Below are 27,498 nucleotides of genomic sequence, written 5' to 3' on the forward strand. Positions count from 1 at the left end.
AATCTCGTTTCTAATATATACATGATAATCTATATCAGCTTTTGCTAGCCATGGAATATGTTTTTATATACAATAGATGCTCTCATTTGATGCATACACTCTTTTCTTCAAAGAGAGAAAAAGCTGAAATCTAGTTACGGGTAGATACTGGCAATGGTTTACTAGAAGCCAGAACAGTTGAAATCTTGGACATTAAGAACCCAGCAGCTCCAGCAAACAACATCTCTTTAGAAAAAGGCTGTTTATTGGTAGAAGAAAAGAGAACTTCTGATATTACACCCAAAACCATAAAACTTGCTGCAAGTCCTATTAATGGGGATCTGAATATGGCAAGATTTCCTGTGGATTCAGATTCATTGGTTCTGGATACATCTGAACTGTCCATTGCATCTTCTTTCCCAACACCTGCAGGGATTCGATCTATGGCTCTTTGTAGAAGAAACAAATAAAAGAAACCAATCATTCCACCTATGCAAAAACCTTCAGCGATCTCATTATGACCAGACCCAGCTAACATTACACTGCCAAATGTCACAAGCAATGCATCATAACTTAATAAAGAGAGTTTCAAAATCTCATACTCTTTTATCCACTTCTTTCTTGATTCCTCTATATCCTTTCTAGATCGTTTTCTTCTAGCATGCAGCATACGATATTCAGAGGAGGATAACAGAGAGATTTTGGATGCCTTCAGCTCTGCAGCTGAAACAACGCCACCATCTCCAATTCTGATGTTACAACACTCAAAATCATATTGTATGATTTTGTGATCGCTCTCTTTTGCACCATCTAGACCATCTTTCATCACATGTTCAGGAAACACTGTTGTTATGTTCACGTTTTCTATTCTCCAGCTACCTGCAGATTCAAGTAAAGCATACTTTCTGTAGTGTATAACGGGATGACAACCTCTTACGAAATGTATGTTGAAACACAATGTATGTAATAAGTTTCCAAAAGAATCCTTATACGTCTTGCTACTCTTCTATAATTCTAGAACAAATCCATACCTTTTATAATTCCAAAACAAAAACTTAGTCAAGCAAAGCATTTACATATTCCAGGAATTGAAAATCAGTGCTTACAGCGACAACATTTATGTGAACAGGGTAAGGTGAATCGATCAGAGTAGGTGTGAGGCCAAACTGGAAAAAGGCAAGTATGGAACCAAAAAGCAGAAGATACAAGAAAAAGATAAGTTTGAAGGACGATGAAGGAAAAAGGAGTATTACAAAATGAACGCAGCACATCTTTTTATGGATATAATCATGTCTGATTTATAAGCCAATAAACTTAACCTAGAAATCTATCATATATACCGATATCAGCTGTGAATACTCTTTGGTCTCCTTTGAAAAATAATCTTACTCTTTAAGAAAGTGATCTACCAATCACATGCTTGAGAAATCTCTCAGTGGGTTGAGACGCGATCTTAGTATCAACTCCACATTTTCTCTTCTAAAAAGGTGATCTATCAAATGGGTGCTTGGAAAACCACTCAGTAGATTGAAAGATTGTGTACAGAAGATAGTAGTGTACATGACCTACTATTGACCCATCACTTTGAAGTGATCCTTACCATACGTTGTTACAGTGTTAACCTACCATGTCTTAATATCTGTATTTATGGACTCTACTTGTTTTCACTCTTGATGACAATGTATCATGAAAAAGCAGACAAAAGTGATGAAATGACTAACCTCTTTCTGGAGCAATCCATACAGCTTGGAGTTTCCCCAAATCTGGTCCATTAAATGTAATAACATCATGAGAACCTCTCTGAAAGCATTGATCACTTAATGCAGGAATATGTGTACTATCGCTTTGGTTACTTATTGATATTTCATCATCACCAAAGGCTACAGGTGACAATCTATACAATAAGCTCCTTCCTTCTTCTCCAATCAGTGCCAATAAAATGCCAACAGTCCAATCAGAAATGCCCGAGCCATAATCTTTACTAGTCGCTATAAAAACTCGGTAAGAGGCCTTGCTCGCATCTGATTCATTAGGATTATTCAAGATGATGGGTACACTAGACTCTACATCAGTATCTGCAAGTGATTTTGGTTCTGTGAAATTATAACAATTGACTGTATGTAATTTTTCTCCTGAAAAACAATATGTTGATGGTTAATATCAAGAAATGAAATTTGTGTCAGTTGCCCCAAGTATAGAGTTTATAGGATTTTGAATTTCAAACCTTGAATTTCTCTTACTTATGAATTTACCCAATTCCAAACCTGTCCCAAACCTTCAGCACCTATTTTCCTTTCTATGAATTTGCCGAACTTGCTATATTCTAGCTCCATTTATATTTAGTTCCTAATCTTTCGGAGATCTTTGCTCTGTTGCATAGTGTCTCACAAATTTGATAAATGGTACTATGCGCAAAGGTATAGAATGTGTTCTTATCAAAACAAGATATTCATCTCCTGCTAAATCTTAGCTCATTAAAAAATTAATTTCCTGCACTTTTAATTCTTTTATGTTTCCTCACCTCCTAAAGCTCTCTAAAGAGACAAACAGAGAACGCAGCACATGAAACATCGGTGAAGGCAAACGCACCTCTCGTGATGGTGATTTCTCTTCTTAAACTTCTCAATACACTTAATGATGGATGCCAACATTTGGATGCCCAATTTCCAGAATAAGATGACTCCACCTCATGCAGAGGTCTGATGCCAAAAGAAGTTACTAAACAAAACCATAAATCAGAGTGAGATGCGTAGATAACAAATAAAAAAATGGAGAAATATTTCTCCTAACAGAAAAGGTAAAAACTAGAATGTGCAGATGTAATGAACTTTCTCCTAGCAGAAATGAGACTGAAGTATGTGCCATAAAACCAGACCTAAAACACTCTTGCACTTGGTTATTGGTTCCAAACGTGGGCAGAGTTTATGTCGGTTAGCTCTGTCCTTCAAGTTTGTCTTTTGTCAGTTTTCTTAATGGTCCATTATCTGTCATTCGAAATTACTTATGTTGCTGAGATATCTCCTTGTAGATTATGCTTCTGTTGTTCTTTTAATAGTCCCATATTATGTGTGGCTAGAACATAGATATCTTAGATTCGAAAAGTCTATATTCCTCCAATTTGGATAGTTAAAAGACTAAAACCAAAATCTCTTTAAGATGGGTAACAACGGCAACAGGTAGTCATGGTTTTCTCAATATTCAACATACCTCTTACCCTATGTGATATTCTTATGATTCCTTAAACAAATTTTGGGAAATTCCTGCAGGCCACAGAATTTCTGGAGATGTCAACTACACTCAGTTACACAACATCCCAAACTCCTCAAAAGCTGAAATATAGCCATCATTGTCTGACCTATTTTCACCCCTGGGCATTCTCAATCATTGTGGCCATCTTTATCGATCTCGTGAATTCATTTCAAGTAGAAAACGTGGTAATCTTCCAATACAGTGTGCATCCACCTTCGCCATTTCCACAAACACAACAGACAAACTGGCAGTACAAGATTACTCTTCAGGTTATGTACCTATCTTCCATTTGACAGAATCATCATGCATGTCAATCATCAGCAAAAATATCAGACATACACATATATGCTCCAGAGTCTATTACATCCAGTCCTGTTGCTTGACTAAATGCAAGCTTTCCAAACACCACATTGCTTGACTTCCGAGAAGCAGTCAACAATGTCTTCCAGATAGTAGAATCCGGAATAAATGGCATCTCTTGGATTATTATTACTGCTTTTTCCAATTGTCCTGCACGACCATGCAGATCAACCATGCACGTATAGTGCTCGAGAATTGGAGCAATGCCATAATCTTTGCTCATAACATCGAAATACCAAGAACCCCTTTCTATGAGACCAGCATGACAGCATGTGTTGAGAATACTAATAAATGTAACATGATCTGCCTTAATATCGTTTTGTATCATGCTGTCAAAAAGAGTGAAAACAACTTCATGCTCTCCAAGTTGGCCATATCCAGCAATTAGTGCAGACCATGACACTACATCTAGGTCTTGAAGCTTGTCAAACACTTCCCGAGCCCTTGTAAGAGAACCACACTTAGAATACATAGAAATAACCATATTTCCCAGAGTCTGATCCTCTTCCAATAAACCTCTTCTTAAAATTTCCAAGTATATCTCCTCACCCTTGTTCATAGCACCAAGGTTGCCACAAGCTTTCAGGCAACAAAGAAAAGTGACAACATTTGGAGAGACCCCTTCTTTTTTCATATCATCGAAACAGTCGAGAGCTCTCTCATTCTGATCATGGTCAACATAGCCCGTGATAAGAGCAGTCCATGAAATTACAGAGCGAACTTTAAGATTGTCAAATACCTCACGAGCTTTTGCAAGGAACCCCGATTTTGCATACATGGAAACTAAAGTGCTTGCAACGGCAGGCTCAGTCTCTAATAATCCATAACCCATGATTTTCGCATGCATTTCTTGTCCTTTATCTACATCTCCGATGATTCTGCAAGCTTTCAATATACAAATGAGTGTGACATCATTTGGACATATGCCCTCTTGTTGCATTAGATTGAGGCAATCTAATGCTCGCTCAACAACATCACATGTTACATATGCTGTAATCATAGCATTCCATGACACTACATCTCTTACTCGGAGCCTATCAAAAGCTCCTCTTGATCTTGCTAGTGAACCACATTTTGCATACATATCAATCAAGGAGTTCGAGATAAAAATATTTTGATCAAACCTTCCTTCTCTCAAAATCTTGGCATGTATTTCAATGCCCTTTTCAAGGTTCTTAAGCTTTGCACAAGCCTTCAATACGGCCACATATGTATGCCCACTAGGTTGTATAATGGTATTACCAACCATTTTCTCATAAAGCATAAGGGCATGTTGAGGTTTACCACACCTAATACAACCACTTATAAGCGAAGTCCATGCGAACTCACTTGGAGAATCCAACTTTTCGAAGACCATTTGAGCATCTTGAAGCATTCCAACATCAACTAACATGGACACAAGGCCATTTCCGAGAGATGGGTGAGTTTCAAGTCCACACTTTTGTATATAAGCATAGAAACGGGAACCTAATTCGAGGTTTTTATCTTTTTGACATTTTTTTGAGATGAATGCAAAGTAATCGACCGAAAGTGAGGTGATCTTACCACTCTCTAAAAAAGAGAGAATTTCCTCTAGGTTAAGCATCTTTCCTGAATCATTATCACTCCTGGAATGAGAATATCTCGTTACAAAACCATCTCTATTGTATGGTATTGTGGGAATCAAAGCCATTTCGGGAAACTTATTAGGGTTTGGTTAAACTGATGTTACTCTGTTCTTTCCTCTGGTTAAGGAAAGCCAGCAGGGGGGATTCAAGTGCTTATGGTGTGCTCAGCACCTCCATCTCTGTTTGGGAGAGAGATAGAGGGTTCATGATTTATGTAAGATAACGCAGCAAAGGACTATGTGTATCAAATCAAAAGAGAAAGGGTTAGCATGGAGTACCTGAAACTGGGTTGAAGGAGGAGGCCATTCACCATTCAAGGAGATAGAGCAAAATTGTGCTGAATCAAATTATGGTCTTCTAAGACAAAATTTGGCCCACTTACAACAAAATGGAATGTGTACCCAATCATCCAAAATAAAAATAAAATAAACATAGATAAAAAAAGAGAGCTAATATTGTACAAAATATGTTATAGTGTAACTATGAGAACGTGATAATAGAATCTGCCTTCTTCATACATCCTATGAGACGCAACACGTGAGATGAGATGAGGCATGACAAGTGGCGTGGAGTGGAGCGTGGCGAATAAGAGATGAAGTGAGCCACCTCGTAATGATTACACATGTGATCGGGGATGATGTGGCACTCGTGCTCGTCACATGAAGTTTGGAATTCTCATGAATGGGAATCGGTCGCATGGAATCATTGATCTGTGGCACATGTATGTTGGTGATTAAATAGATGTTGATTTGTTTATACGGTCCTTTTCGGTTTCCCAAGGACATAGATTGGATTCAAAGGCATTGAGTTTTTGGATGGCAATAGGGTTTTGGGCCGTGATCTCTTGATTGTCATGATAACATATAAGAGGACTTTGACTTGTGGCCACTTGGGTTTTGCTTTTCTTGGACATTCGTTGGAGAGGAGGTTTTTTTTGGATGCTAAGAAGGTTGAACTTGTTTCTAAGTTGAACTACAGTTTTCTAGGTCATTTTACCCTAATCATTCTTCAAGTATCAACTTAATTGAAACCTCAATTTGAGACCACGAGTTATGATTGAATTCCTAAGATTGTTTTTCCATCTCAAAATGCATTTGTAGAGATGCATATGGATTTTGTGTTTCGAGAAAGCACGCCACATCACCTTTGAGTTTGCTATTTAGTGATTAGAAGTTTATAGAATAAGATCGTGGAAAATTAGGGAGAACAATAGTGGAAGAAATTTCAAGATAATGTAGTGTCGAAAACTCGAAGCAAGAAAAAGTGGAAATGGGAAGTTTGAAGCTAAAGACAATGAGAACTTGTGTTAATAGTCATGAGCTCCTCATAAATGGATATGGTTGATTGGAGGCACTTTCCAAGTCAATCGATGGGTGATACAAGTTAGAGTTCATTGGTAGCATTCTTGTTGATATTTTATTTTATCTCTTTCTAGTTTTAAGCTGTCCCAAAGTATTTGTGCATACTTTGCATTCACATCATGTACATCTAACCTTTTTATAGAGATTTGGACATTTTCTAGCCAATGAGCAACGTGCACAATTTGATAACATATCTCCATTAGAACTTTTCGACATCAAATATCATTCATTGGTCTTGGAAAAGCTAAGGTTGACATGTTCAATTAGATCTCCAAAGACTAACAAGGAAGGAATGTTTGAACTAGTTTTAAGATCTCCATATTTGCCTCCCAATACATGCCTCTACCAAAACTACTATGGAGCTTTCAAGCATGATTTTTTTGCCTTACGGAAAATCGTAGGCCAACAACATTAGATGCTATTTTACTTGGTCTTTTTGGGTTTACAATTTTGGCAAATTCCACAACTTCCCCAACCCATCTATTCAAACCAGTAGATATGCCTTCTAAAAAGCATTGTTAACAACATTATATTCTAAAGCGCCACAGTAGAACATTGTTTTTATAGTCATAATAGATATTTGAATTGTCCCCTCAGATTCACGATGTTGCCTTATTGAAATTCTCAATTGTAAGTAGGTCATATTGACTATAAAGCATCCTCATGTTTTATTTTGAGATTAAACATGCTAGAATGTGGCTCCAATAAATGGATTCACCGTGTTGGCATTAGCATTGTAACATAAGAAGCCAACGATGTAGCATTAGCATTGTCATTTAAAAGGCAATGCTAACAAATGTATTGGCATTTCCTTTATCTATTGATATTAATAGCACATGAAGTTGTTTAAAGACAATTCAACATGCAAACTATTATGACTAGAAGGATTGAGTTTCTTTGATGCTTGACATTAGACATTCATTAAACGGTTGGTGTCAAATCAAGGGCTTACACTTCATTGTATGTTTTATTATAGAATGATATTTGAGAGATGACATACGTGATTTTTAGTTTATATTGTCAAGTTTAAAACGAGGCATAGAGAATCCTACCAACTCGTGAAATTAAAAGTGATATGCAACAATCGGGAAGAAGATGTAGGATTTTAGTATAAGGATAGTAGGGCACACAAGCACATGAAGTGCACAAATGTGAACCGTGTGTATTCTCTTCATAATTAACCCAAGTCTTAAACTACTACTCAACTAAATCGAATTGTGCTTTGACTTATCATGTTGATGTCCTTAACCATTCGCCTTGTTGGATATGATCATAGAGTTATTTATATACCAAGAATTCAAATGCTTCATTTAATCTACTTCAACACACTCAAATGCATTGCAAATTACCAAATCGTTAGAGTTTGCATAATAATATCATTACGTTTTGTGTTCCCTAGCAAATTGTGAGATCTACATGAAAAAACTACCTTGCATTAAAGATAAGTTGATGTTAACACATATTATCCTTGTAAAATGTGTCGTTCTTGTGAAAACTCACAAACATGTTTTTGTCCATAGTGTTTTATTTGTGTAATGCAGCTTAAATATCGTTCGCAATGTAGCGCTTGCTACATTGTTTCATGACTAGCAACACTCTACACTTTTTGGGCAATAAACAATGGCATCCTCTTTATTAATGAAGAACAAGGAAACCAATGTTCATGCCTTGAAGGCTCTTACTTTACGTTTTAAAGTTGTAACTTTAAGCTTATCGCATCAAATGTATTTCATATGGGCCCAAGAAATCCTTAATGTTGAGGGTTAAATATTTCAGAATAAAGAGTAAGATCTACCCAATAAATAGAGAAAGCTCAAAATCTTTCCGTGATTTTTTTTATTGCTTTTTAGTTTGGTTTACCCTTGTGGTCCTTTTATGTTGTGTGCATATGTTTTGTGAAACGTGTTCCTTTTGGAACTAGAATACCAATGCAATGGAACAGACAAAAGGCGTGATAATTAGCCATGGTGGGTCTTGGAAGCACCGCTCATGATATGTGTTGCAACTACAAGATGCGTTGGCTCTTGTGGCCTTTAATAGAGATCGTGTGCATCTTCAACCTCCTCTAATGATAAGGTTCTCCAATTACTTCATAAGGTACCAAAGACCTATAGCGCTCGAAAAAACTATTGGTTAAAACAATGGGGAACCTCCTATGCACATTGCTAGTTGAGTTTTCTAACATCGGACTGATACTTGGAATCATTTGCATTTTTTCTTTATCCACTCAAAGATCAACCATTTCATAAAACTAATTGTTTTGTGTTGAAAACCCAAATATTTTTTATGGTGGTCATTAACTTATTGACACCATTCAAAGCGTGATTGGTGAGGAAACTTGGGTTACTGTCTAGAAATATAAAAGAATTCGATTGTACTAGTTACAAAAGACAATTGGCCAAATTTTTCTTTAGGTTTTCAATTTGTAGTGCCTTTATGATAGTCATAAATGATGATAGATAGAGATGCATATTAATATATTACTTAGCTTTACGATAATATGAACGGGTGCTTGATATACATTTCTACCCAATGTTAATGTTATATAGTACCCGACAAACGATCATCAATACTTGCAGATAATTATCTGATGCTTATCCACAGAGAAGTAATGCAAACTTCTCGACAAATTTGATGAACCTACATGAAGAGTGTGGAATGAGCGATGGAGGCACTAAAGCCAAATAGGAAGGAGTAGCTCGTGTTATTGTAGGATACAAGAGAGATGTTAATCAAATACCCAACATTATCCACTACCCCACTCTTCTTTGCACATTATCAAAGTGAACTTCGAAACATATTTGGTGAGACTAACGTGGAGGGTGCATGGTAAGTGAAGTTAGAACGAAGGACAAAAAGGATGGAGTTGCTCGTGTTGATGTATGACCCTAACGAGATGCGTGATGTAGAAGGAGGGATATAGAGTTAGGCATGCAATTTTGAAAGATTCTTATAGACAACTACAAAAGGATCTTACATTGCTCATTGTAGTGGGTGCATCCTTTATGTTGGGATGGTGTTCTGGTACAACCGTGGAATTCAATCAAAGTGGAATGGAACTGGTTCACTACCTTTATCTTAATATTTCTCATGTATGATTGATTGCCACTCGTAGTTGCTGAAGAATGTTGTGCCATTGTTCTTCTTGAGAGTGCCTTGCTCCTCTTCCTCTATCATCAAGCCTCTTGGAAGCGCTACAATCAATGCCATGTACCTTCCAATGTTGTGAAGATTTTCGGCAATGGTGTGAAAATTGCGAGGAACATACAAAATCGAGTGTGGTTCTTCACACATGATATGAAACAATAATAGTAAAGATACTATTTTAGATTAGTTTAATATTGTAAAGAATCAATGGTGATTCTTGTGTAGCGGAATAGATGCGTGTTATGTGCATATATGTGTGAGAGAAGATGAGTGGAGAGAAAAGAGAACTCAAGATAGATAAATGATAGGAAAATAGAATACTCAAGAAGAAGGTGTATATTTCACAAGTAGAATGAGATTTACAAAATGTAGCATAACAAGGAGTCACAACCGACTTAGTATGAAGTATGAGGAGGGTGCTTTATATAGAGTCACCCTCTCTCTTCATTAACTTTACAACAACCACTCTCTCTCTTGGGGAATGTGAAGACTCATAGTCATGGGGAATATGTAACTCATTAGTTATGTGTCATAGAATATGATTCTATGACATATAGTTAATGTGTAGAGAGTAGTGGTGTGACTCTTGACTTTTGAGTAATCATGGATTCTCAAAAGGTGTGTTCACAAGTTGTGCTATGTTGAGTTTGATTCTCAACAAATATCTTGGTACGAAAAGATGGATGTCTTCAAGAGCTTCTGAATGTACTTTACTACATTTGAAACGGACAACTAAATGTCAAGTTATGTGAATGTGAAGTTTGAGAAGAAGAAGAGAAAAACAAAACTATGAGATATCCCACATAGATAGGACAAATCAGGATCCCACAATATATAAGCAGAGCCAGAACTTATTGCTTTTTGCCTATGTGTGGAGCACACAATGTTTTGGAGGAACCAGACGGATGACGACAAAACCAGAACCAGACTGGATAGATCGGATCACCGGGTCGGATGCGGACCAGATCGATTAGATAGGTTGATCACGACGATTTCGGTGTGAAACGAACAAAATCATCTAGACTAAAAAACCTAGTAAAATTTTGTATGCAAAGAGATATAAGCAAGGCTTGAACCCTACACCTCCAAGATGGGAGGCAATAAACTTACCACTAAGCCAAGTTGTTTCCTTAAGAATATTTTTCCTACCATTATAATATCACATGTAAATTCTCATATTAGAGCTTGAATGAGTGACATGGTTATCATGCATCACATGTAATGCATAAGCGCCAAATGGCAAACATGCATTCCATGCATTGTATGCATGTCTTGCACCCTCAATGCATCATATGCATGGGGGCGTCTATAAAAGAGTGAATGAAAAAGATCAATGGGGAGCGATATATGAATCAAGAATTTAATAAGAAGAAAATTCGTTATCCAAATGATGATATATCTTGTTCTTCAAATCTAAAGTCAAGAGTTCAATCTTAATCTCTCTCTCCATTTCAATCTGTTTCAAAATTGGAATCTTAATCTTAATCTCTCTCTCTCAATCTATCTTAAATCCTATCTCGCTAAAGCTAGTACAAACTTCGAATCTTTCCGATCTAGGACCCCGACGGTTCCGCCTCACGATCTGCACATAGTGACAGATCTTCACGACACCACAATTGTGCCTACATCTCATATTTCTTCCGAAACCACGGTTGCACTTGTCAGCATGATCAAGCACCATGCATGACTGAGATTTGGTCCCCACGGGCCATAGAATCTCAGCCACATTTGAAGAACGAGAGTGGGTCGAGTAAATCTGGTGCGATGTATGCATTACAATAAACCAATATATACATAGCTATTGTATGATTACAAGGATGTACATCAACTCACCTTTTGGAGGAGCATCCAAAATTGATGTTTCATGTTCTGATATGGGGTCCAACGCTAGATGAATCTCTATCATTGCCACCTCCATGTTGTTTACAACCTCGATCTTCGTGGATGTGTTTCTTACCCTTACAAAAACCTTGCAACCAAAACAAAGGTTGACACTCATGCATCACTGTTGTACCCTATTTTACATTGTTCAAAAATGAATCATGTCATACCTCCCTTCACTGTGATATGTATCACCCTACTTGTCATCAAACATCTAGAACTCTTTGGACCTGGTCGCCATCTATACAAGCAATCTGTGTACAAATAATTATGATCATAAAAAACTACACGAATCTAAACCCTAAACCTAGATTCAGAAATTGCAAGTTTTCAAAAATCATGCAAACAAAATTTGATAAATGCCACATGCAACTTTCCAAAAAATCATCCAATAAGAAAACAAGACCATTTTTAGAAACATCTGCATGTATCATACAAGAATTTTAACCTTGATATCATTTTCAAGACCATTTTTACATTTTAACCATCCATTTCGTGAAAATTAAAAACTTTTAAAATACTATTTTAAGTATCGAAGAAAAGTAAAATCCAATAAAACATATACCTGGCAAGTAAGCACATGTGGTGATGCAGATGCATGTGCAATTGTTGATGACTTCTTCCCTCCTAAAACCTAGATTGTCAGTTCCAAAAATGTGAAAAATTAGAAGCATCAGGTTTTTTTTCCCCAAAAAACAAGCATTAGGGTTTTATTACCCAAAAATTATAAGTCGAGCACCCACAAGTAGTAGGGGCTCCCATCACGAGTTGGGGTATTGCCTGAGATGGTCGGGTTCTTGTGTTTGAGTCGGGCGACTACAAAAGTCAGCCTCTTGCTTTTTATTTGGGCGATTGCAGATTGTGAAAGTCGGGGGCTCTCGAAGACGAGTCAGGTGAGTGTAGAGTGTGAAGTGGGGGGGCGACTACAGATTTGAATGGACAGGCAACGACTTGGTGACCAACTTTTTCGATGGCGTGTTTTTTTTTCGGATAATGATCAGATGCAGATTGCATGTGCCCTTAGCTAAGCGTCATGCCATGTTCGTGGCCGGGATACCCTCGCCAGGAAGACTGCTTTACATGATTTGGGTGTAAATAGACACATATAGAATAGGCATCGCATAGTACGTAAAATTCGTGTTTATCTAATATAATATTCGTTTTCCTACGTTGGAAAACGAATGCGAATGTTATTCAAGAATTTTTTTTTTCTATTTAAAAAATAATTTTTAATGTTTTTTTTTTTTTTTTTTCTATTTCTCAGGCTTATTTACCTCATAATAAATAGTTAATACAAGAGTATGGTATTGATCATTCTTTGAGGGTGTTTTTCTTAAGAGAATGCGAATGCGAATGCACATATGGTATGGTATGGTACGTATGCATAGCCATCGCCATAGCCATAGAAGCCATCGCCAGAGCTTCCGTAACCCTAAATTTGACTCGAGTGGCACACCTACTGAAATAACCCGCTCTCAGGTCCTCCTGTTTTCTGCGAGCATTGCAAAGCTTCCATAGCCGACTGACTGACCAGTTCTGAAGCATGGTAGCTCCTCAATCCCCTCTCTCCATCCGCGAGTTCCAATGGAGCCCGCATTCCACCATAGCCTCCTCCCCTCTCTTCCTCTTCTCTGCCATCCTCTCCTACCTTCTCTGCACATTCGGTCTCTCCTTACTTCTCTGCAAGAGGAAGTCTCCAATTCCTCTAGGCCCCCTCCCTGTCGTGCACAACCTGATCCTCTTCCTCGGATCCTTCATCATGTTCGCAGGATGCCTCGCCTCCGCCATGGAAGAGATCATCGGAGCGCCTGGACAGTGGCAGACATTGTGGCCAGAACAGTGGAAACTATGGTCATTTTCCTCCTCGTCTTCCTCAACCTTCTCATCATCGTTACCTTCTTCTTCAAGGTATTGGCTATGGATTTACTTCTCTTCTTTATGGCAGTTTTCTTCTCATCTTAGTCATCATTATCACTGTTTCTCGGCTTCGGCTTCGTCTTCCTCACAAATGTCATTTGTCATTCCCAGCATTTTCATCGTCATCATCGTCATCTTCTTTTTCTTCAAGGCACGCTTGGCTATGATTTCTCTTCTCTGTCTTTCAAAACTTTTATGTCTTTGTCATCTTCATCCTCATCAATTTCGCATTGTTATCATCGTCATCTTTAAGAGTGTCTTGGCATGCATTTTTTGCTTATTTCCAAATGGTAGTCTGCATCTGATCCATCATCTTTTGTCTTTTTTCGGTTCCTTCATCAAGATCATGGATATGGCTTTTCTGCTTCCCGAAAGGAACTTCTGCATCTGGACCCGTCTTCTTCTGGTCCTACATCTTCTACCTCAGCAAATACTACGAGCTTCTCGACACATTAATCATGGTGCTAAAGAGGAGGCCTCTCACATTCCTACACGTATTCCACCATTCTGTTGTGATCCTGATGAGCTTCTTGTGGCTCGAATATGTGCAATCTTTGCAAATCATAGCTCTCCTCACAAACACATCTGTTCATATGCTTATGTATTCTTACTATCTTCTATGTACCTTAGGGATCAAACCACCGTGGAAGAAAGTGGTAACTAACTGTCAGATCGTCCAGTTTGCGTTCAGCTTTGCTGTGTCTATTGTAATGGTTTACTTGCATTTCAATGGAGATGGCTGTGCTGGATTTGGTGCTTGGATTTTTAATGCTTGCTTCAATGCTTCGTTGCTGATTTTGTTTGTGAACTTCCATCGCAAACAGTATCGAGATGCAAGAGATAGGAAGATGAAGAAGAAGACTTAGTGCGGAAGGAAACGGGTTTGATGAATCAAAGGCCTGTTTTTTTGTTTCCATTATTTTTGCAACGGACAGGAAAAAAGAAAAGGATGACCAGAGAAAGCTTAGTTTTAAAATCTGGATGAAAGCTCCAAAGAATCGAAAGGCTTGGTATTTCTTATGATGGAATTGACTGGATTTCGATGAAAGCAATCCTGTGTTTTCTTCGAAAATAAAAAATCAAGGAGATTCATCAACATAATGGTTGAGATTGTCTTTCTTTGTATCCATGAATTGGAAATTCTTTATATGATCGGATTCTCAGGCTTAGAGTTAAATTGTTTGCTGACATTCCCATTCAAAAATTTCTGTTGTCAAAAGAGGCTTCTGCTTCATTGGACTTGGTTTGAATTTGAGAATAATCAATGCATTTGATACCGACTCATTAGATTCAAATGAGTTACATACTGGATATCTTAATTTCATTATAAATTAATGCATATCCTGTTTTTGATTGTTATCTGCCCAAATATTTCCTATTGCACACAAATTTCATGATATAATTTGTGCATCCTAATTCAAAATTTCTGTGGAATAGAGACAGGATTCTTAATGTATACATGTCGGTACTGGGATTAATAATTAAGCTCCTTCACTTGCCTACAACTTACCCTAATCTTTATATACGTCTTCAGGTTTCTGGGGGTCAATATACTATATGTATTGTAGAGTTCCTAAACCCTAATCTCTGAACTATCTAGGTCAATACATTATCTTCTACAGTTTGTGTAAATTTGAATATTCATTTAACCTATGCATTACCGTGGACCCCATAATTGCTGACTTTTGCTAGTGTATTGTGTTTTTTCTATACATCCCTAACAAGATTCAAGATAACTTGATGATGGCAAAAGTAATCTCAGTTTAAGTAATTCGATTGATTCTCTCTGAATATTTTCAAAGCTTTGCATAGACACCACCATGCCTCGTTGGAAACACTGCAATGATGTGAACGAGCCAGATGGAACAGGAATCAATTGAGGGACAATATCAGTTGTCATCTCTAATACCGGAAGCTTTAATTATGTACACTTGGTCCATGCCTATAGGCAATTGGAAGTGATGAAAAGAATAACGTTTTTGTGCACTACACAACTAGGTTTCTGCCAAGCCAAGATGTTCACTAGGGGTTCAGATAGCTTAGATGTATTGATTTCAATTCTGCAAAACCAATTGGATGCTCGAGTCTTCTCACATTTTCCAAGGTGCCATGACCGAACTCTGATTGACATGTTTTTCTCATGCTATTGGTGAAGCTTTATGTTCCATTGTGAGGAAACTCTCATATTGGTTTCATCACCGTGTAAACAATTAAGCCCTGAGTTTGGGGTTGATTGACAATGTCCCGTTTTCTGAAGCAATGTCCCTTCTAAAAGGACTCTTTATAGCCAAGTTATTTCATATTTTACATTGTGCATTGCACAAATTATATTTGTATGCGCCTCTCTACTTACACACGTACGCGAAAGGTTTCTTTAATTTCTTTCAATGCATTGCAAAGAGTTCATGAAACAATACCTTGATAAACCACTTTATTGGAGAAAATATATGAAGCAAAACATTATAGAGAGCCATTCTAGGCAATATGGTATAGAGCCACTCTCATGGATGCGCGCGCGCACACGCACACACACACACAAGAATGGATTTTTTATTGTACTTGTAATGAACGACAAATTTTAAATGAGATTACACATTTTTCAATTTCTTGGGATAAAGATAGATTCTCTTTATTATCAAACTATGTATGTATGCTATGTTGAAACTTGAACGAAATGGGTGTGCTTAAGCGAATATTTACTAGTCTCGAAATTTCATGTCACCAATATCCAACAAAAAACAACGTTGGGACGAGAGAGGCAGGAAACCACGAAGAAAGTAAAGAGTTTATAAATTATACTGAAAAAAAATAAACCGTCTTATAAATCAGTCGGTTTGGCCGAGTGGTTAAGGCGACAGACTTGAAATCTGTTGGGTTCGCCCGCGCAGGTTCGAACCCTGCAGCCGACGATTTTAACATCCGCTTGATCACCACAAGCCCCCCTCAAAATTCCCTATGAGAGCCCTAGCTCTTCTCTTTTGCTTCTTCGCATGAAATCCATATAGAACATGATCACCATTGGGAAATAATTTTGGACACCCTTGTGGTGTAGTTGATTGATTCAAAAGTAGCTCGCACTTTAGTTGGGCGCGTGTGCACATGTGGCATACGATGAGTTCTCAGCACTTCCTTAGTAGGAAGGAATTCCATACTTTTGAGCTCGAAGGGATCCTCGATTCCCTTAGTGAATGGATTGTAACTTTGCACTTGCTGAATTGTTGAGATCGAAGACACCCTTGATCCTCGTGGACAATCAATCATAGTGGGTCAAATGTATGTTTACATAATTCTCATTCCGATATTCTTCACTTGCACCCCCATTGTTATCGGCATCTCGTAGAGTGACAAGGAAAATTTGATGGTTCATAAGATGGTCTAACATGACATCACTATCCACTCGAAAGATAGGATAATATTGTCACTAAGTTGTAACGACATGTTGCAAGTTGCAACACGATTTCCAATTGTCACCTTCATACATCTTAAAGAAAATAGTTTATAAACATCGCCACCAATTTGATCTAACAAATTCTTGCTTATTGATTCACGATTGTATGCGATTAAAATATATTTAAACTTAATGTGTGAGTTTGATAGTGCAGTTACAAAGGTTGTATTCTGTAAAGTTAGGGTTGTGACTTTAAGTCTCAAGAAGTGGATTTAGTACTAGATCATGTGTAAAAGTATGGTTTGGCAAACCACTTTTTGCAATCCAAGTGTTGAGAACCCTCCCATTGTCTTAAAGGTAGAGCTAACAAACATATTGGAAAAGACACTTATAAACTTGTTGCTTGATATAACCACATAACTGTGATATATATGCATTGATTAAGAGTTTGGTTGTCTTTAAATTCGGGGCAATCTATTATTGAAGTGTTTACATAAACAACTTATTTATTTTACTATGTATCAAACATACATTCCAAGAACATATAACAATTATTGTGACACATTGAAGGGAATGAAGTTAGTGAGTGTGAGAAATTGCATTCTAAGAGGGAAATAAAATGTTATAGTGTTAAATGATTGCAAGAAATGGTGTCCTAATGTATTATTCCATAGCATCGTCATCGTTTTCTTTTTTCATGATGATTCTGTATCAATTGTTATGATATGCATTTGCTTAAAAAAGCGATGTTGTGTTTACTTTTCCAAAGAACCACATTTACAAAATGTAAAAAGGGGTGGCCAAGATGCTACATCTTCAAACAAAATATAAGAAAAGAGTGATAAAGGATTCACACCAAATGCATGTAAACATAACATTCGTCGATCACGACATTTGAATAAAAACACAAGAATACCCCTACACCCTCTAAAAAATGAGGAAGGTTTCAAAACACTAAGGTACTTTAACCCTTTATTCTTAAACGGGTTTCAAATGATGATGACATCATAAGTAAGACGAGTCGGTCGAAGATGGACGCACTCGCTACAAGAACATCACTTCAGAGCCTTGGACACAAAAAACACCATCCTACCCAATTGGTTTTTAGTCCAATACATTATCATCAATATAAAGGATTCACTTAATAGTCTGTAACATAAGATCCTTCTATGATCGGAGCATCGATTAAGAGCTTTGGACACCAAAACACCACCATCCCCAGTTAGCTAACTATCAAGTATGATATCATCAATACAAAGGATGCATCCACTTGTCAGAGTGCGTAACATAAGATCCTTTGTCTATCAAAGAATCGATTAAGAGCTTTGGACACAAGAACACCATCATCTGCAATTTGGCTTATTGTCCAATAAATCACCATCCTCCCCAATTAGCTAATTGTCCAGTACAGTAGTACCATTAATAGAAAGGATGCATCAACTCCAAAGAAGTACGTAACATAAGATCCTTCCTCGATCAGACCACCGATGAAGAGCCATTGGACACGAGAATGCCATCCCAACATAAAGGATGCGCCCACTACAAACGTTTAAACGCAAGATCCTTCGTAGATTGAGATGAGAGCATCAGGTCAGAGATTTGGAAATTTGGACACCTGAATACTATCCTCCCCCAATTGGCTCACTCTCCACCAGGTTACCTACCACCAATATGTATGTATATGTATACATATATGTATGTTGTGTATGTATATGATGTATGTGGGGCTTCTTCCTATGGGAGGGTTTAAGGGAAAGGGTTTTAGGATTTCACTGAGAAAGAGAGAGAGAGAGAAAGAAGGTTTAATGGAAGGCAGGTCTTCTTTCACCCCTTTTTTTCTCTCTGCCACTCTTTTTTTCTCTGTCACAGAGGTGAGAGAGAGATTTTGATGCATCAAAGAGCATGGCTACCACCAATCCTGGTGCCATCATCAAGAAACTCTTCTTTGTTGCTTTCTCTGCCACCGCTAAGCAGCATACATTATTGCTATTATCACATCCTTATCAGACCTTCATCAAGCAATCCCTCTTCTCCACCATTGCTTCATCCTCATCATCGTCGCATGAGTTGAGTTTTTCAGAGGAAGTACAGCAGAAGAAAGAGCTATACCTCAAGAAGAAGATGAAGAAAGCAAAGAAGAAACAGAGAGAAACACCCATCATAGAGCCTCTAACAGTTCTTGAACCTGCTCATCATGACCTAAAGTTTGCATTCAGGTATAGCTACACAGAGATACCTAAAGTAAAACCAATTGGGTTTCAAGAGAAATTCTCTCCTTTTGGTCCGGGACGTCTTGATAGGCCATGGGATGGACAAGAAGCTCCCCCTGTGACCTCTGATAAATCTGCTTCTGATACGAGAGACAGGAATAACAGTAGCAGCAGCAGCAGCAAGAAGAAGGCGAAAGTTAGTAACAAAGTCAGAACTAGAGAGGAGATCCTTGGCGAGCCTTTGACAAAAGAAGAGACCACTCAACTTCTCGAAAGTTCTTTCAAAACTACCAAGCAATTAAATATAGGTATTACTCCATGATTGTTTTATTTGTATTATCATAACATTGTATCATCCTTAGCTTGGTAATGCAGGGAGGTTATACCATATTGTAACAATTCTTCCGTGTAAATGATGCCAGACATTTGTTTGCGTTGTTGATATGGTTTTGTATAAAGTGGTATTTCACTGGAAAACAAAACCGGTATCAGGTTAAGATCATAACTGGGTGATATGTTTTTTGTACCAATGCGAGGGACAATGGGTTTTACATAGATGCAAAGAATTTTTTTTTCGACTTTCCACCCTTAGATTCTTCGAATGGAGATCACACTATTATGATAGATGACCTAAATTTGACTTTGAATTGGCAAAGGAAGTTCTATATACTATTATACTCTCATGTTGCTGGTATCTGTGTACGATGTTTGCACTTGGTAGACAGCGCACATGTTATGTGCAAATACAATTTGAACGGCTACAAAATTTCAATGAACTGATATCTCGACACCAAAGCAGATGAAATCGGCTTATATCTCCCATTGACCTCCTATTCCATCGATTATTAACCTGAAATTTCTGGAAAAGTGTCTAATCAGTATTAGCATATTTCATGCATCTAGTGCAGATACAAGTATTTCACCGCGTCTCATTTTGTACATGTCTTGTCATATTCCCAACTAGAAGTGAGAAATTTACTTACATTATATGTTTATTTGGAATTTTATTTTTAAACCCTCATTCCAACCTGCAGGTAGAGATGGTTTGACCCACAACATGCTCATCAATTTCTATAATTATTGGCAACGGGATAGTGTGATACGGGTGAAGTGCAAAGGGGTGGCAACTATTGATATGGACAATATTATCTTTCAGATAGAGGTAGACTATCTCATCTCCTTCCTCTCTGTATAGCAATGGCCAATCTACCAAGTGTAGGACCTCTATTACAATGGCAAAACACTCCACCTTCTTGGCCACACACACACACACACACACACACTCGCTCTCCCCCCTCCCCCCCGTGTATGTGTGAACCTAGTAGAGAGTCTTCTTTTGCTTATACTACCTCTATATACATTAATGCCGGCCTTGTATATGCCATAGAGACATGCTCATCCAATACATCCTAAGCATTTTTGTATGTGAAATGAAAAGTTAGACGAGATATATCAAGCACTGACTAACAAACAGCATGCATAAAGTACATTTTTGTTTTATTTGCTATTACCTTACATTTCCAATTTGTGTTGTACAAAATTATCATGTTTTTGACATGCATAACAGCAAAATATATTGGCAGATATGGTTCCTAATATATGAATATTAAAAGAGTCTTTACGTTTGGTTGTTATTTGTTCTTTGCTGTTGTTGGGTGCAAAGTATTTTATGTGTTACTTCTTTTTAGAGGATTGAGATCGTGGAAGCTCCATGTACAGGATAAAACAGGAGGAAAAGTGATCCATAGAGCTGGTGGTACTCTTCATGTGTTCAGAGGAAGATATTACAACAAGAAAGATAGACCCAACATTCCTTTAATGCTTTGGAAACCTCATTCACCGATATATCCCAAATTAATTACACAGAAACCAGGAGGTTTGAAACTACAGGAAGCAAATGCATTAAGGAAAAGAGGCCGTCAGATCATGCCACTTTGCCGATTATGTAGATTTTGTTCTGTACTTTATTTTGCATCCAGAATGTCGCATCATATTTAGCATGTGTTTTAAAGAAAATGTGAAAAATCTGTTTTGCAGCGAAAAATGGGTACTATGCGGACCTTGTTCATCATGTAAGGGAAGCCTTTGAAGACGACGATCTTGTGAGGATAGATTGCAAATCATTGAACATCAGTGATTACAAGAAAATTGGAGCAAAGCTTAGGGTAAGTCCAAGCGTTAAGATCAAACAGAAAGCTTTTTAGCTAACCTGTTTGTAATGCAACATTCTTGCTTTCAGGATATGGTTCCTTGTGTATTATTATCATTTCAAGGAGAACAAATAATTCTTTGGAAAGGTAGATCCAGAAAGGTTGAGATGAACTCCACTGAGGAAGATAAAATGGAGTTTCATGTTGAAGATGAATTAGGGAATAATGCTATATGCGAGAATACTGGCAAGTCATGTGGCATTGATGATGATGCCTTTGAAGTGGATCAGACTGATAGTATATCACAGGGATACCGAAGTTCTGGAAACCACGTGTCGGATACTGATGATGATAGGGAACCAAAGGGCTCTGAAAATGTAGATAAGGATATATCTGATGCTGATGATGACAGTATATCGGATGCTTCTGAAAGTTTAGCAGAGGATATATCTGATACTCACGATGATAGTTTATCAGAGGGTTTTGAAAGTGTAGGTGAGGATATATCTGATACTGATGATGACAGTATATCAAAAGGTTCTGAAAGTTCAGGTGAGGGTTTATCTTATACTGATGATGATAGTGGATCAGAGGGCTCTGAAAGTGTAGGTGAGGCTATATCGCACAGTGATGATGGTGCATCCATGGGTGCTTCAAAATAATGTAGATGAAGCGCAATTGATTCATCATCCATGTATAGAGCATCGAGGAAACTTCTGGTTTGAGGAAATTCTTTATGGATGAAGACAATCAGATGAGTACAGTCATGACTCTGATAACATTTCTATAGACAGAAAAGTTTGTAATATTGACAAGAAGACACTACAGGAGAAATAAGAGAAGCAAATTCCATGTGAATAGAGGATTAATTGCTCTTGAAACTTAAAAGGGATTTGGTACTAATTCTCGTGTCTTGAACTGATCACAAAAATGTCGCTTTTCTCTCCATGCGGGCTTAGGGTTATTGTCTTGTGGCCTCACTCTAGGGACACCCTCTGAGCTCTCATGCAAGTAAAGGAAATATCAGTATATCCCTCAATTTCTCAACAAAGCTCAATTTTTGGGTACATTATTGCTGTTAGTGTAGTTAATTCATGGACATATGTTTAGCTGAAGTAATGGCAGATAAGACTTCCATCACTTCAGGTAGAGATGAAACATTGATCTGTGATACCACCTGAAATGGGGTCACTTGTGTGGCAAAAATGAGTTTAGGGCCCACTCACATTTAAGCTTGAGCTAAGATGCAATCGGGAGAGCAAATCAATGGTAAGGAGTAACCTTTATAATAAACTACTAGCAGTGATGAATCATATTATGGTTCCTTAAATATTGTCACTGTGATTAATATGGGTTCTTTATCAATTTAAGTGGGTGTCTTTTCTTTTCCTTGAATTTCTTTGTTGAATCTTGTCTAATTCTCTTTCTCTGGTGTACATCATAATCACTGTCATGTTTTTCTCATTATTAAAACACATGCATTGACGAGTAATTTGCAGACGTGCAAACCACCTTTGTGCACTAGCAACAATGCAAATGCTAATTGCTTAATCTTTGCAGCTATTATTTGATATTTCTCTGCCTGTTGTACCTGACCCCACACTTTACATTTCCTCTTTAGAATGGTAGCTGTAAAATTGATTTTGTTTGTAGTTTAATAGGGCGATCTACTGTTTTCTTGATGTCAAGCCTTCACAAGTAGATTTGCATAAGTGCAAATGGATCAGTTGATTTATAAACAAAAAAGCGTGCAATCTGTGCTCTATCAGGATTGGTGGTATAGGCACAGTGGTCAGACATTCAGTGAGCTTTTTGGTCATGTAAACACAACCTTTATGGTTTCCTTATGATATATATCCAAAACTGATTCTTGCAGGCTATGGATAAGAGAAGACCCCACATATCATCAAAAGCAGCCACAGGGCACGATCTACTACAAGAACTTTCTAGTAACCATCCAGATTTTGTCCTCCTCATCACTATTATGTTCTCAGAGCAACCTTCACTCAACCGACTGCCAATGGATCTGACCTTCCACCAAACAGCAATAGCCTCCTTGTTACTCCTCTTGACTTTCACACCTCGATAAAGCTCATGTGAGGCCATGCAACACGTGGGTTTATGGACTAAAACACTCCTCAAAACTTCTGAGTTTCGCTGTGGAGTTCTCATATCTAGGCACCTAGACGACTCAATGTTGCTTTGGATCACGTCACCCATTATATGGATCTGTGCAGATGCAGATAGTGTCCATCTCCCTTGCAGACAGCCGTGTACAAACACAACCAAAAGCTAAGTTTGGATTTACAAGTAAACCGTGAACAAAACAATGTAGCACCTTGCAAATGCTACCTTTGCGTTTAGCTTTGCTCTTATACTGGATGCTCCAAGAGCTCCTATCCAAAGCCTTATCTCTCGAGTGAGACTGTTGTCTTAAATCCTCATGGTATTATGACCAATGTGTGATTTCTTATCTTTATCATTAAGAAGCATTAATTTTCCATAGATTGCGTAAAAGATTGTGCAACATTGAGGATTTATTGGAGCAACATCGAAATCATTACCAAGTCGCACCAAGTCGCATGAAACTTGGAAGTGAAGTTGATAGGTATTATAATGGTTTCAAACTTTCAACTATTCTGAAGCTCATCATACTTGAGTAGCTAAAAAATATTGAATGAGGGCACAAAGATTAAATAAGAAGATAAAGAGTGAGCATTAGCTCATTGGAGGCACATATAGATGAAGGAAAAAAACCAAAGTTTATCTTAAAATGTCGTGAAGTTCTATACAGTAAAGATCTCTCACAAGTACATTCCATATGCTAAATATTACAGGGGATGGAGGAAAATATACATTAACACGGCGTTTACAACAGGAACAAACCTGCCACTCAGAAAAAGGTATTATAGTGTGAGGTGTGTGAGCTAAAATAAATCATGTGGGATCATTAAAACCCTGTTCAAAGCCACCATCAGAACTGTACATGCTGCCCTGATTTCTAGAAGGGGAAAAAACCTGGCTTTGTCATTCTGTGTAAGATGATATGTAGACTAGGCCTTGAGATCACCTGGGAGCTTTACTACAGTTACCGGACAAGGAGCATTATTCACCACATAGTTGCTCACACTACCTAGCATTGCCCTGCACATTTATGAATTGATTTGAGTAACAAGTCTAAATTGAGATCTAAGTATTGCATTTCAAATTGTATATGCATTAGGGAAACAATCAGAAATACCCCTGGTCAATCCCTGAAAGAGGATGAATTGACATTTCCCAAATAAACATAAAATGGCTCGAGGAGTTGACCAAGGGCATTTTTGGGAAATAAAGAAAAACTTTTGCACACTATCATGGAGATGCCAACCTCTTTAGTGACCCCAATCCACGACTTCCCATGACTATGCAATCTACTGGTAGATCAACCACTGCATCACAGATTTTCTCCCTAGCATCACCCCAATAAACTTTGAAGAGAACCTCAAGCTGATTTGCACACACAAAGCATAAACATTACTGCGTTGCTGATAGCAGTTAATAATGAACAAGTATTGAGATCCATATATTGCTCAATTAGGGTTGCTATGACTTGAGCAAACACCATGCAATTTTGTGTGGAGACCAGATCAATGATCTGATTATCTCAATTGAAACACATAAATGCACATAATTATGGATCACATATTTCAAGATGATTTGTTTGTGTGAGGGTTACCTAATATCATACATGGGAAATAAAACCAATAAGAGAAGATTCCATACTTGTTTCTCTTGGGCCTCCTGTTGAAGTAACAAAGGGATCTGTAGATCATCTACAATCCCATACTTAACCCCTCCAAAGTCTGTTGCGGGGATCAGTGCTGTACAGAAACAGCTATTTTATCAGAAATTTTGATTCAGACAGATGAAACCTCATCAAATCATCAAGATTAATATAGATCCAGAAGAAAACCATTAGTATAAATGCAATAAGCTATTAACACAACATAAAACATTGCATATCTGGATCGTCTCAAAACAAATATTTATGATGATCTAGTTTAGAACTTCTAGCAGTGTCTCTTAAGACGACCTACTCACACCTTCTAAATTCCCACTACACCCCTGAAAGATCACATACGTACTTATCTATCTATCTATCTATCTATCTATCTATCTATATATGACAATTAAGCAAGAAGGAAAGGTAGATGCATGAAGTAGGAGCCCACAAATCTCTCAGATAATATACGTTTCACAAACATAAGACATATATTTCAAAACAAATATGATGTCTGAGATTGTTCTTGATCCTTTACTTGAGTTTTGGGAAGAATCATTAGTCAACAGGCTTGAACGAATTGTGGGAAGTGTGATACCAAACCATTAAAGATGGTGAAAAGGAAGTAGAAACTTTACCATGAATCCCTATTTCACTTATGAAGTTTTCCAATTACCCTCTCCCTTCCCTAACAATTCAATATAATTTCTCTTTCTACCTATGCCACTTCCAAATAAAAAAAGCCTTCTTTCCCAGGGATTGAAAATAATTCTCTTTTCATGTACGAAATTTCCAATAAAACAATCTTCGCCTAGGATCCAGTATCAGTTTCCCTTCCATCTATGCCATTTCCAATAAGAAAATCTCTCTTTCTGAATGATTTTCTCCTTCCATTGATGTCTCGCACACAAACAAGATAAACTAAGAAGCATAAGACACAAGATCCACAATTGGTATCTCTTCTCCTCAAAACAAAGATCATTGAAGAAAGAGGGAAATTGAGTTGAAGAGAGTGTACTTACGAGATCCACTTTCCTGCCACAGGTGCATCTCTCCGATTTCATTTAACTTCTTATTGACGACGATGCAGATGACGCAGTCTCCTTCCTTCACAATGTTCTTCAAGCCCCATTCCAAAGCATACTTGCTCCCGGCGGAGAAATCCAGGGGAATCCCGATTCTCCGAGCAGCGGCCATAGATTAGATACGAGATAAAAAGGAGGAGGGAAGAAGGGAGAAAGTCAGAAGACAGAAGGAGATGATGATGATGATGATGATGATGATGATGATGATGAGGAAGGGGGAAAGAATTGAAGAGATATTTCTTCTTTCTTGCTTTCTTTCAGTTTTATATGCAGAAAGGAAGGAAAGGAAGGAAGGAAGGAAGGAAGGAAGGAGGGACGACTGGCGATGGCGATGGCTACAGACGGAAATTCGGAAAGCGTGTTCAGAAAATAAAGAGGAGGAAGAAATGCTGTCTACTTTTCCATGGGCGGCCAAATTCATAAATAATCCAAACAAATGATCAAATATGGATGACTTGTATTTTGGCTCTACATATGTATATGTATCCGTATATGCATGTATGTATGTATTTCATAGTTTCATACATCTGTATATGCATGTCTTTGTATATACGTATACCTACACATGCGTACACTCATACATTTCTTTCGTTTGATTCGTGTATATAACTATATCATACATATATGTATGTATATATACGCTATTGAGATAACACGACAACACAACAAACGAACCTGTATTTGTTTGTTGATGTAACTACTTGTTGTGACATAAAGGCGACTCCTTTCAGCTCTGCTTGTTCCAGTTCATGATGGTTGTCGTGTTACTCCATTGATAGATTTGACATGTTTTTAACATCCACGGGAGACTGATTGCGATCAAACTGAGAGGGGCCCTGGTAGATGCCTAGGATCGAACTTTGGTTCTCTCAATTTTATGACTTTTTGACACTATGGTGTAAACTATCGAACCAATTCCATACAAACCGGTCATATATAACAACCTGTTTCCTTCCAATTGTATCGCCGCCCCCAACACCTAAGGTATTTGTTAAATACTCCCTCGTCTTGTGGGGAGGGTAAAGCTTTGGCCTCCTAAACAAAAACCACATACACCCATCAAAAGGGTTATGAAATTATCCCATCTTAAGGATGCCCAAAGTTGTTGCAATTTAACAACCCAATATAGATTCTGGCAACCTCATGCACATGTAAGGGATTCTTGATTGGCATCCACCTCAAACCCATATTGTACAAAAAAAAATGTGCGTCCTATATTTTGAAAATGTGGTAGCTTTTTTTAATCTACAACTAAAGGTAGCGTGATTGTCATTCCTTGACAAAGAAACACTTATGCATGTAATGGCATTTATATGAGATTGTCATCCTATGTTCTAACCCTTGGTGCAATAATTTGCAATGTTAGTAACATCTTCACCCCAACCAAACCCTCATTCAACC

At 37.7% G+C, this 27,498-nt stretch overlaps 4 protein-coding genes and 1 non-coding gene across 7 annotated transcripts; 3 read left to right on the plus strand and 2 right to left on the minus strand.

The window, feature by feature from the left end:
- On the minus strand, window positions 1-5,567 carry LOC147856235 (Lipase/lipooxygenase, PLAT/LH2 family protein). 3 transcript variants are annotated; one of them, XM_087329305.1, is made up of 4 exons: window positions 5,134-5,400; window positions 2,569-2,697; window positions 1,701-2,111; window positions 1-858 (listed from the first exon to the last, which is right to left on the minus strand). In XM_087329305.1, exons 1-4 carry the CDS (start codon window positions 5,258-5,260, stop codon window positions 131-133), a joined length of 1,395 nt encoding a protein of 464 aa, XP_087185431.1. In that variant the 5' UTR covers window positions 5,261-5,400; the 3' UTR covers window positions 1-130. The 3 variants fall into 3 exon arrangements, 2 of the variants coding, with proteins under 2 accessions (XP_087185431.1, XP_087185432.1); XM_087329306.1 differs by lacking the exon at window positions 5,134-5,400 and adding an exon at window positions 5,474-5,567 and having other exon boundaries at window positions 2-858; XR_015530689.1 differs by lacking the exons at window positions 1-858; window positions 1,701-2,111; window positions 5,134-5,400 and adding an exon at window positions 2,855-5,127 and having other exon boundaries at window positions 2,568-2,697.
- Window positions 5,568-13,102: 7,535 nt separating this feature from the next.
- Window positions 13,103-14,808, plus strand: LOC147856236 (fatty acid elongase 3-like). Its single transcript, XM_087329917.1, has 2 exons — window positions 13,103-13,492; window positions 13,845-14,808. The coding sequence occupies exons 1-2, from the start codon at window positions 13,128-13,130 to the stop codon at window positions 14,365-14,367; spliced, it is 888 nt and encodes a 295-aa protein (XP_087186043.1). The 5' UTR covers window positions 13,103-13,127; the 3' UTR covers window positions 14,368-14,808.
- A 1,521-nt stretch (window positions 14,809-16,329) lies between these two features.
- On the plus strand, window positions 16,330-16,410 carry TRNAS-UGA (transfer RNA serine (anticodon UGA)). Its single transcript has one exon. It is a non-coding gene; the product is annotated as a tRNA-Ser (tRNA).
- A 2,351-nt stretch (window positions 16,411-18,761) lies between these two features.
- On the plus strand, window positions 18,762-22,597 carry LOC147856238 (CRS2-associated factor 1, mitochondrial-like). Its single transcript, XM_087329196.1, has 5 exons — window positions 18,762-19,407; window positions 20,134-20,261; window positions 20,819-21,044; window positions 21,137-21,264; window positions 21,339-22,597. Exons 1-5 carry the CDS (start codon window positions 18,792-18,794, stop codon window positions 21,909-21,911), a joined length of 1,671 nt encoding a protein of 556 aa, XP_087185322.1. The 5' UTR covers window positions 18,762-18,791; the 3' UTR covers window positions 21,912-22,597.
- Window positions 22,598-23,992: 1,395 nt separating this feature from the next.
- On the minus strand, window positions 23,993-26,301 carry LOC147856239 (universal stress protein PHOS32-like). The gene is made up of 4 exons (XM_087329197.1): window positions 26,035-26,301; window positions 25,015-25,112; window positions 24,620-24,738; window positions 23,993-24,393 (listed from the first exon to the last, which is right to left on the minus strand). The coding sequence occupies exons 1-4, from the start codon at window positions 26,207-26,209 to the stop codon at window positions 24,303-24,305; spliced, it is 483 nt and encodes a 160-aa protein (XP_087185323.1). The 5' UTR covers window positions 26,210-26,301; the 3' UTR covers window positions 23,993-24,302.
- Between the last annotated feature and the right edge of the window lie 1,197 nt (window positions 26,302-27,498).

The sequence above is a fragment of the Azolla caroliniana genome, unplaced genomic scaffold, assembly GCF_043228905.1.
Source record: "Azolla caroliniana isolate FFs.n. ecotype wild unplaced genomic scaffold, voAzoCaro1.0.p SCAF_13, whole genome shotgun sequence".
In the NCBI taxonomy this organism is placed as follows: domain Eukaryota; kingdom Viridiplantae; phylum Streptophyta; class Polypodiopsida; order Salviniales; family Salviniaceae; genus Azolla; species Azolla caroliniana.

Excerpts from the sequence above, each read along its gene's own strand:
- LOC147856235 (XM_087329305.1), bottom strand. The coding sequence starts at position 5,260 with ATGGCTTTGATTCCCACAATACCATACAATAGAGATGGTTTTGTAACG. Across the intron at positions 2,698-5,133 it reads TCTCTCTTTTTTAGAGAGTG|TAACTTCTTTTGGCATCAGA; the intron begins GTAAGATCACCT and ends GGTTTTGTTTAG. Across the intron at positions 2,112-2,568 it reads AGAAATCACCATCACGAGAG|GAGAAAAATTACATACAGTC; the intron begins GTGCGTTTGCCT and ends ATTGTTTTTCAG.
- LOC147856236 (XM_087329917.1), top strand. The coding sequence starts at position 13,128 with ATGGTAGCTCCTCAATCCCCTCTCTCCATCCGCGAGTTCCAATGGAGC. Across the intron at positions 13,493-13,844 it reads TCGTTACCTTCTTCTTCAAG|ATCATGGATATGGCTTTTCT; the intron begins GTATTGGCTATG and ends TCCTTCATCAAG.
- LOC147856238 (XM_087329196.1), top strand. The coding sequence starts at position 18,792 with ATGGCTACCACCAATCCTGGTGCCATCATCAAGAAACTCTTCTTTGTT. Across the intron at positions 19,408-20,133 it reads TACCAAGCAATTAAATATAG|GTAGAGATGGTTTGACCCAC; the intron begins GTATTACTCCAT and ends TCCAACCTGCAG. Across the intron at positions 21,045-21,136 it reads CATGCCACTTTGCCGATTAT|CGAAAAATGGGTACTATGCG; the intron begins GTAGATTTTGTT and ends TCTGTTTTGCAG.
- LOC147856239 (XM_087329197.1), bottom strand. The coding sequence starts at position 26,209 with ATGGCCGCTGCTCGGAGAATCGGGATTCCCCTGGATTTCTCCGCCGGG. Across the intron at positions 24,739-25,014 it reads AGGAGGCCCAAGAGAAACAA|CTTGAGGTTCTCTTCAAAGT; the intron begins GTATGGAATCTT and ends TGTGCAAATCAG. Across the intron at positions 24,394-24,619 it reads GGATTGGGGTCACTAAAGAG|GGCAATGCTAGGTAGTGTGA; the intron begins GTTGGCATCTCC and ends ATAAATGTGCAG.